At 37.1% G+C, this 10,513-nt stretch overlaps 1 protein-coding gene across 1 annotated transcript; it reads right to left on the minus strand.

The window, feature by feature from the left end:
* Nucleotides 1-544: 544 nt before the first annotated feature.
* On the minus strand, nt 545-9,281 carry e2f5 (E2F transcription factor 5). Its single transcript, XM_061731186.1, has 8 exons — nt 9,153-9,281; nt 7,144-7,253; nt 6,288-6,449; nt 5,626-5,734; nt 4,868-5,192; nt 2,875-3,012; nt 2,620-2,658; nt 545-1,076 (listed from the first exon to the last, which is right to left on the minus strand). Exons 1-8 carry the CDS (start codon nt 9,279-9,281, stop codon nt 1,000-1,002), a joined length of 1,089 nt encoding a protein of 362 aa, XP_061587170.1. The 3' UTR covers nt 545-999.
* Between the last annotated feature and the right edge of the window lie 1,232 nt (nt 9,282-10,513).

Below are 10,513 nucleotides of genomic sequence, written 5' to 3' on the forward strand. Positions count from 1 at the left end.
ACATTAGTATGAAAAGAAATAACATACATTTTCAAATGATTGAGAACAATGTGTTTATACTGTACAACAAAAGATACTTCTTGTATTTAGGGACGAAGTAATTAAACATATAAAAATGAAGACAGGCCTGCAAAAATATGGCAAATTTAAATCACCAAACTGTCAATGTAGCTTTACTGTCATCAAACTAAAACAGAACAAATGAAAGTTTTTAAATTAGGATAAAATAAAGAAAAAAAACTAGCTACTCAAAAACACAGTTGCAATGATTAAAAGCATAAAGAAAAAGGCCTTAAATGGCAGTCGCAATAATTTAGAAAACAAAACATTCTGGCTTTTTCACAATAACGAGGTAACAAAACATAGTCAAAACATTTGCTCTTTAAATACTAAACTCTTGTGAAATTTAACTACGAAACCAGCAAATACGATTTTGAAGAATGAGAACATGCACCCTGAAAAAAACTTAGTAATGTAACTTAGTAATGTATTGGAAATAAATTAAAATAAAATAAGGCCAATACAGAAAGTTAGTCATCTAATACAGAATACTGTCACAATCCCAGAAGTATAAATAAAGTATCAGTCTTTTTTTTTTTTAAATGTCAGAATTTTACCTGGATATAAAAAACACAAAGAGACAAAAGTGTAGCACAGGAATGAGCCATAAGTCTCCGCTTACTTCTACCTGGACATCCCCTTTGTCTGGAATCCTGTAGACATTTACCCAGGAAATGATTAAAACCGTGGCCCTGTTGGCCCATGGCCATGTGAAAGCTTTATGGGAAATGCATTCAGGTACTTGGTTCTTCTGGCAGGAGGCCAGAATAGGAAACTGAAGGGATAGGTGGTCTGGTACACAGCAGTTCGATCTGAAGTTATGGAATTGCTTAAGTCATGACAAGAAGGAAAAATATACGTAAAGGGTCTTTAAAGTGAAATACAAAAAAAAAGTACTTCTCAACTTTGTACAAGTACCCAGCAGATCACTGTGGGTCATCAGTAATTGAGAACCTGGACATCAAACAGGTCACACATCCCCTCGGTGACGTCCAGGTTGAAGCTGTAGTCTTTATCTGTGAGTGGAGACGCAAACACACGAGAAGAGTGAAAAAAACATTGATTGTTGCTCTCAAGCTGCAGTGAAGACATTTTCTTTAGCTTTCCTTGAGGCAAATTTCTGCACCATTTACTCATTTACTAGATAGCTTCCAAGTAACACCTCTAACAGATGTAAGACATCTGACTGTTGCAGCTAATCTTGAGGAACATTTATTGCAAATGTGAGGGACGTTCAGGGACGTATTGTTCCAACTGATATAAGCGGAGCACCATTTTCCATTCTTGACATGTTATATAAAAATCATAACCCAGTGATTTCCACAGTGTCATTTTTCTGGCATCTTTTGTACACACAAGAGAGGCCACAGTGATTGTGGTCTCCTGAAAAAGCCTGATGTCCATCTGTGAAAATGGTTGGAGACTCGTACGCACGTATAAACACATATACACTGAAGGAAAAAGGAGAGATAAATGTGATAAATTTACTAAAACTGACAAAAACCTGCTTCATTATACAGTACAATACAGAGCCCCAAAAAACTAAACTAAATAACATCTAAATATGTTATTTGGTAGTGACTACTTTGTATAGCGTTAAAAAAAAAGCACTTTTAATTTGTATAAGTAAAAAAATGAAATGCCAAAGGACTGGGAGGCGTCCTGACGCTTCTTCTCCCCCGTGACGAGCTGGGAAGGGACAGCATGCTCAGTTTAAATCACCTCCTTTGTTGTTTTTTTTCAGATTTCTATCAGATTTTGCAAGGCAATGTTTTACACGTGGAGAGAAAAACAAAAAGTTGAGGGAGAGAGAGAGAGAGAGACTTTATATTATTGTCATCTATCTAATAAGTAAGTTAATGCCCCTGAGAATCTTGTGTTATCTGAACTCCAGTGGTTTATGGACAGGTGTAATCTAGTACCAGCATCATCAGTGTTGCAGGTAGTGACAGGTACAGGACGGCTGCTGACCAAACGCGTGGGTTCTGGCACCAATCTTCTTAAGAGAGGCTGGATCTTACTCTTCCTTGGCGACAATACTTCTTCAGGGATCTTTCAGCAGTTAGCTGGGAGTCAGTTTAGGGGATGGCATAAATGGGTATCGAGTTTATTTAAAAGGAAAGAAAACTGAGAATTAAATTTACCATCTCATATTTTGGACGAGGACAGTGGAGGGAGGGCTCTCCCCTGCCTGAGAAACGGTCACCTAATCTGTCTACACGAAGTGTGTGTAGCTGAATGGAAGGACCTGGAATCTGGACTAATAAATACGCTCCCCATTCAGGCTGCTTTAGCTGATGGGTGTGTGTGTAGTTAGAAAGGATGGGGAACCCCTGGTTAAACCATACACTCCTCACCTTATCCATCTAAGCAGGTGAATACATCCTGTAAATTCAACAGTGGCCTCAACACACTCTTACACTATATATTACTGCACTTACTTGATTCTTCTATTTAGATAAAGAAAAAAAATACACAAGTTTTGAATTTTGTCCAAAAACAAAAGTTTCAATTAGCGGGTAATCATGAATTAATTTATGCAGATGTTATGATGCTTACCATCAACAGACATTAGCACATCCATGAGGTCAACTGCTCCTATGAGAAAATTTAAAATATATATTTTTATTAAATGGTAAAGTGCTACATCAATCTATACACCAGTATTTGTGTCTTATTCTGTACTTTTCACCCTCCAAAACTAGAGACCTGATCAGAATAACGACTGAAACAAACATTAAGCAGACATTTATCCATCTCAGGTTCACTATTACAAAATGTACTGTTCAATCTAACTGGGTTCACGCGTCTCACCGTCCCTGTCTTCCTTCACCAGCTCTTCAGCAGTGCTGAGTTTCAGCATGCTGCCGTCCACCAGGTAAGAGTGAAACTCCGAGTCTGCCAGGTCCAGCTGACTCTGCTCCAACGATTCTGATGACTGGCTGTGACACTCTGCAGTGACACAATATCAGCAGGGATCAGCTATCTGTGTTGACTATCACTTGTTTAGTTTCTCAACGACAGCAGTGCACCGCCCTTATGTTTGCATGGAATAAGTAAATAGATTGCAAAAGTCGCTTGGTAACCGGTCTAGGTATGTGTCTTCAAAGAGGTCAGCATGTCTAATCTAGTAAATCTAGATTGTTGTTTTTTTCATGACTAATTTGGATTTAGTCAAAAAGAAAGTCCCACCACTACCCGTTTGAAAAATAGTCTCTTACACAACGTGCTATTAGTCATTGTTTCTAATAATTGCATAACAGTAAAAACAAGTTAGAATGTAAAACAAGACCTTTCCTGGACTGTAAAACCAACTCATATCCTTTTTCTCCCAAAAGGAGTGTCTGAGTTTCGCTATGATAGTGTGTGATGCAATGATAGTTCTTGTTACCCAGCGTAATCCAAGTTTATCAAACTGACCTAGCTTCTTGTTAAACCGATTTTATTTATTTTATTCATTTTATTATTTTTATTTATTGTTATTGCAGGAGGATCTTCTCTGCAAAGGCCTTTAATGGTCTGGCTCACTGGGTCGAGCAGGATCTAACATGCTGAATGGCACCATTATGTCGGACAAAGACCTTTTAGTTTGGTTTCATTGTGCAGTGTCTGGAAAGAGCATGAAAAGCAGTGATTTATGGTAAAAGCCTCATGTTCTTGCATGTCGAGAAGACCTGATATTCTTGAGTCAGATAATGAACACCAACCCTTCCCAAGGAATAATCCATCATGTTCTCTGTCATACAACCAGCGTCTGTTGGGGAATTAATATCCCTTCTGGGGGAATGTTGCATTTAACTGTATTTGCAAATGCATTTCCTTGATGAAATCAAAAGAATGCAGCCAAATTGGGTGTCACTTTAGTTTGTGTTCAGTCATCATCAATATAGTCTTTTAAGAGACCAAAACAGGTCTAAGCTTTCCTCAAAGTATAACCGTAGATGATTGTAAAACATGTATGGAGCAAGAATCATTTCTTAAACTATGTTTTCACTTCATGTCTCTTTTAGAAAATCCAATCAGCCTTGGGTGCATACTGTAGTTTCAGAGTCAAAGATCTGAGCATTAACTCAGCCATTTATATTCCTGGTACCTCTGGAGTAGCGCCGCCCTCAGTGTAACCCCATAAAACTGTGATTATTTCAGACTACCACAGGAATCTGCCACAGACTGAGCTCAGTCTCCTTCTTTTAGTGTCTTAATGTGTCTTCTGCTTAGTCACAATCATGTAGGAATACTTATTACTGCCTGGGGACCATCCTGTTAGAAGAAAATCCTGCTCTCTTATGTAAGACAGTCAGTGATCTTGGAAACTTTTTTAACCCAGGATCTGCAAGACTACACAAATATCAATCCCATTCCATAAACAGGTTCTGCTATAAAGTGTGCAAAACTAATTTTTGCAGCTTCTGATCATATGTGATATGATAACTAATTGTTATAACAGTGAATATGTGTCAGAAAACAAGGAAAAAACACAGAAAAAAAAAACATATTAGATGACCTCTTCTTGCCCATGTTACCTCTCAATACTATATTACATGAATGCAGTGTTATAGTATGTAGGATGAGAGTAAATCACCCGTATGGCAATTAGTAAAAGCTAATCAGTCTTGGCCTCTGCCTAAGGAATACTGTAACACTGTATGGTGTTGTTTATGTATGTATATACATATTTTGTATAAGATACTAAAATTGAGCAGGGTTTCTTAATATAAAGCCAAACATTTCCCTCTGTGGTGGTTTTCTAGCGTTACTATACTTTGAAATGTTTAACATTTGAAAATCCAACAGTGCCTTTCCTTACCCATCTGACTTTCCTCCGGTGTGGATGACGGTGTCAGCATGTCCTCGTGGTCGACTAGCACCATCATGTGGTCTGAGCAGATCAAGTCCTGGCTGCAGCAGAGGGAAGTGGCACTGGAGGCAGTGCATGCAGTCATCATGAGGGGGAGCCTCTGCAGACTGGGAGGGGTGCTGGGTGAACTCGGCATCACACAGATCTCGCCGGTTGGTGGCACGGGGAAGACCACAGGAACTATGGAGCTTGAATCCCTGCTGATGAGCAAGACCTGGATGGGCGCAGAGTTGCTACGCAGGTTCACCTGGTACTTCCACTCACCACTTTTACCCTTAAAAACAGCAACATGTCGAAAAGCTTGGTTTATTAAAGCAGCTTTTATCAACAGGTTTCTAAACAGAGCTGATCATATCACTACAAGTACGTAGCTTCCTCCCATGCTCTATTTCACTACCCACATGGCTTATACGTCAGTGATAGCAAGTAGTGATTTTGCCAGAAAAATGTCTCAATGAACCCAGAGCATTTATTACGTCACGTTGAACTTTGCACTAGAAATTGTAGAAAAACGGCATTGGTACATAAATATTGCATTATGTACTGTCCGATATGAAGATATTTGTTGGGGCCCCTGTACCATAATGAAAGGTTTGTACTTAGGTTATAGTTCAACTTTGCAAATATCTAATAAATATAATAAATACTTGGTTTTTGACTGCATGTAGTATAAAACTATACACATCCACATCTGTAAAGCAAACTACCATTTCAGGGATCGGCACCTCCACTTGGGTTCCGGCTGGAGCCACAACAGCTAGAAGAGTATCTCCACTGAAAGCACTGCAGATGTCCTCATGTGTCACAAATTTGTAGGTGGATGGGTATTAAGGAAACAGGATTAACTTTAGGAGGAAAATAGAGAAAAATAAACTGGAAAAGCAAGGCTGTGAGTATTGTGCAATTCAGGATTAGCCTGGCTGCTGTTTCACTAGCTGACAATAGTGATTATATTCGTAATCCTCACTTTAAAGCTTTTTCTCTGTTCAAGAAATAAACAATGTTGAAAGGATCAAACGGGGAGTTTTTCCCCCTCTGAGACAAGCTAAAGGAGAGGACTAGAATCACAAACCTGAAAAAGTGAATAAATAAATAAATTAAAGAATTGAGTTACATTTTACTGACAAAAAAACATCAAATGCAAATCATTTTCAATTAGTCTCTACTGCAGATTTATACACACAATTGAAAGTTGCAAAATTGTTATTTTGTCATTTTACAAACTACACATTAAGTTCTACCATGCTAAATTGTTTTTGCAATAAAGGTTACAAAAAGTTGCAGGTCTACTCAACATTGCAGACAAGAGGAAGTGGCATGAATTGTCCTAAAGTAAGTAAAAACAATGATAATGTCAATCAAAGGATATGCATTGGTGATTGGATCATGCCTGAGGTGTTTAATATTCTCCTCCAGCCTGGCCTTCTGGTCATCTAGTGCTTTCTCTTGGGCTTTGAGCTCGGAGATGTGAGCCTTTAAAACTCTGACCTGCTCCTGTATGTCCTGTGTTTGGCTGCTTGTGTTTTGCCCCCTGGACATCATGATACAAGATTTTAAAAAATGCATTTATGGTGCACTCTTCTGGTCAATTTTTGTTCTACAATAGTCAAAAGTCATTAAAGCCACTCTATGCAACAATACCACTTATAACCACATGGGGGAACCATATAACAAGAGTTCTTGTTCTAGCCCAAAGACGAGTGTTCGTCAATGCTCTAGAAGTGCAAAGCAGCTGGTGAACATTTGAAACAGTTAGCACAAGCTGCCTACTCTAAGCTAAGCTTGTCGTGCGACGCTCCCAGGGCATGACACAGCCAGTGAAGATGCTCTATAAGCACAATTAACAGCACAACAAAATGTATCCTCTGTGCATTTATGAATGCACGTGAAGGTAACATATGTGCACATTTGTAAACTATAATACTGCAATGCAAACATTTAATTCAAAGGATCATTCAAATATTATTTTTTGAAAGAAAGAACTCCAATTAATAAGCATAGTTGAGCAATAGCCTGAGCGTGACTAAACTGTCCATATAAAACTGTCGTATGTATATATGCTTTTATGTAATCGAAGTGTTTCTTTACAGAGTGGCTATAATCACTCAACTGCTAAAAGCAGTAAAATATTATTACATTACATGCACTTTTACGGTACTGAAGCTGCACAAATATAAAAAATACATTATTATTAATAATAATAATAATAATAATAATCATCAAACCTCCACTGGATTATATTCTTGTTTTTCTTTTCAATCAGTCCAACACCTTCAAGCACGTTTGTGATGTCGTAAATCCTCCTCTTCTGTTTCACTGCCAAGCTGTCTGCAGCCTATTAATTCAGACAAACATCTCCATGAAAGGTCTAAAAGGTCATCAGCTTAATATGACAGTCAAAATTCTGTCAAACTCTGGATCAAATGGAAAAATTAATAATATTAATAATAATAATATTAATAATAATAATATTAATAATAATAATAATAATAATAATATTGCCAAGACTTTAAGGATTAAACAAATTAAACTGCCAAACTGCAAATTAAAATATTTGGCAGAGAAGGACATTTATACAATCACAGAGGAGGAGGGAAAGAGCTTGCTGTGTAAACATCCAACTTTGGTACACAAGAGGAGAGGGAAAAGTCCTTATCCTGAAAAAATTACAACAGAAATAATATTCACATATGAGCACTGCAGTTGAGGTTCATGCTGTGTAATAAAACAGAGGGGATTAGAGGGGAATAAACAAAACCTTTTTATATTCGTATCACTATTTCCATTTCTTTGTAGATACTGACAGCAAACAAAGACAGCTCAAGAAGAAAATATGTGTTCATAAAAAAAAAGAGTTCCCTTATTGGATTTTTGGAGTCTCAACATAAATTTGAAGGATCAAAGACGTGTTGACAGGTGAGAAAACAAAAACACACCAAGGCAGGGGCTCATTTTAACTTCTCCCAGCTTTCATGGCCTCTAAACCCAGAACAGAAAACAACATTAATCCGTGTGTTCACTCTCATGTCCAACCCAACATATAACTAGTGGTATCGAGTAACCAGTTTTATCGTATTATCGTACACACAAACTTCCTGTAGACCTGAGGTCTGCTCCAACTGTCAGCTCCTTTAAATCAGGCCTAAAACATTACTGTTTACTGAAGCGTACGCCTAAATTAAATACTTACATGCTGTACTCTACTGCCCTTACTTTTTAACAACTTGTGCTTTTTATTATTTTACCTCTTTTCTTATCATTTTATCTCATTTATTTGTTATTTAAGCGTACTCTTAAATCAGCAACTTGTGCTTTTTATTATTTTACCTCTTTTCTTATCATCTTATTTCATTTATTTGTTATTTAAGCGTACTCTCAAATCAGCAACTTGTGCTTTTTATTATTTTAGCTCTTTCCTTATCATTTTATTTCATTTATTTGTTATTTAAGCGTACTCTTAAATCAGCAACTTGTGCTTTTTATTATTTTACCTCTTTTCTTATCATTTTATTTCATTTATTGGTCATTTAAGCTTACTCTTAAATCAGAAACTTGTGCTTTTTATTATTTTACCTCTTTTCTCATCATTTTATTTCATTTATTTGTTATTTAAGCGTACTCTTAAATCAGAAACTTGTGCTTTTTATTATTTTACCTCTTTTCTTATCATTTTATTTCATTTATTTGTTATTTAAGCGTACTCTTAAATCAGCAACTTGTGCTTTTTATTATTTTACCTCTTTCCTTATCATGTTATTTCATTTATTTGTTATTTAAGCGTACTCTTAAATCAGCAACTTGTGCTTTTTATTATTTTACCTCTTTTCTTATAATTTTATTTCATTTATTTGTCATTTAAGCGTACTCTTAAATCAGCAACTTGTGCTTTTTATTATTTTACCTTCTTTTCTCATCATTTTATTTCATTTTATTTGTTATTTACTGTCTAATTACGTCATGCCGCTTTTGATGTCAATGTAAAGCACTTTGAATTACCTTGTGTTGAATTGTGCTATATAAATAAACTTGCCTTGCCTCTTGTCACGTTGATATAAAAGTAAAGAAGCACAGAATGCTCCACAAACATTAATTTTTGTTGATCTCGTTTTGCCATTTTACGTTTTTTTGTTTGTAGCAACAAATGAGGAGCTCAGTGCACCTGCCTGGCAGCCTTTGTTAACATCTGCCAGGCCCAGGACAGACAGACTGAGCTTGTTCTTCGTGTTTCACTGACCACTTTCAGATCTAGGACGCCATTCTCAGCTTCTTGCAGCAGACTGACGAACTTCATCGTCAGGAGCCCCAAACTTTTTTCGTGCCGACTCGGCGTCGACCGCACGGTCTCCCTCGTCTTGGATTCCATCTTCTTCTACAAAAAAGACGCCTTTACCCAACAAAAAAAGAAAAATGTTTCTCAAAAAAATGTTTTTTTCTGGTGCCTATACGGGATTAATAAGACACGTCTCTTTTTTTTGTTTTACGTTACGTTAGCTTACAGTTGCCAGGGCAACATTTGCGTTGACTGCTCGCGTCGCGCCGGTCGCGCCCCCCTCCGCGTAACCACGCCCCTCCTCGTAACCACGCCCCCTCCTTGTAACCACGCCCCCCAAATAGTCCATGTGCCAGACCAGATGTCAGTACCACTCAAGGTGACAAAGCTTGCTTATAATTTTTGAAAATATCTATGTCTGTTGATGATATTTTGGTATGATAACCCTTCCTGAGTGGCAGCTGTATCATAGTTTTCATATCGATTCAGGAGATCCTTTGTCCCCACAGCAATAAGACTGTTTAACGCCTCCTGAACTCAGTCTCACACACTCACCTCTGCCACAACTGGACTAAATTTTAGTTTACACTTTACATTATATTTTTAAACCTTATATTTCATGTTTATTTTAATATTAATGTGCTTTTATTGTCTGAGTGGAAGTGTGGTTGAATTTTATGTTTTGATGAGCTGCTGGACAGTTGAATTTCCCTTCGGGGATGAATAAGTTCTATCTATCTATCTATCTATCTATCGTTATCAGCTCATGAAGTTCAGAAAATGACATTTTAGATGCTGGTGCATATCCTGGTCTAGACTCACGAACGGATATCTGTCAATGTTTCACAATATTGTCTTTGTTTAAAAGGTCCCCTTTAAAATACCATTCATTCAAGCTAAGATGTGTGGGTATATTTTACATTTTCTGAATACTTATGGTCCTGTGAGTATTCCAGCTTTTCGTATTTTGTGTCTCTGTTGTTCCTAGATGACACAGGGCTAAAAGATAGTATATAATTTAAAAACATTGTGTAAAAATGTGTATTGTTTATAGTTTAAAGAGCTGCAGTGACCTCTATGTTGGTCAGAATGATTCACATCCTAGCTTGAATGAATGCTTAAAAGGTCCCCTTTAAAATGATACAAAGACAATATTGTGAAACATTGACCGATATCCTGTACATGAGTCTAAACCAGGATATGCACCTTGAGTGGTACTGACAAGTGAAATGTTGGGCTCTGGCCCATGGACTAAAAGAAGCCCCGCCCAAAGCCAATGCGTTCATGCAACAAAGCAAAATCATATAATATTTGTTAATTTAATT

The sequence above is a fragment of the Cololabis saira genome, chromosome 10 (genome assembly GCF_033807715.1).
Source record: "Cololabis saira isolate AMF1-May2022 chromosome 10, fColSai1.1, whole genome shotgun sequence".
Lineage (NCBI taxonomy): Eukaryota > Metazoa > Chordata > Actinopteri > Beloniformes > Belonidae > Cololabis > Cololabis saira.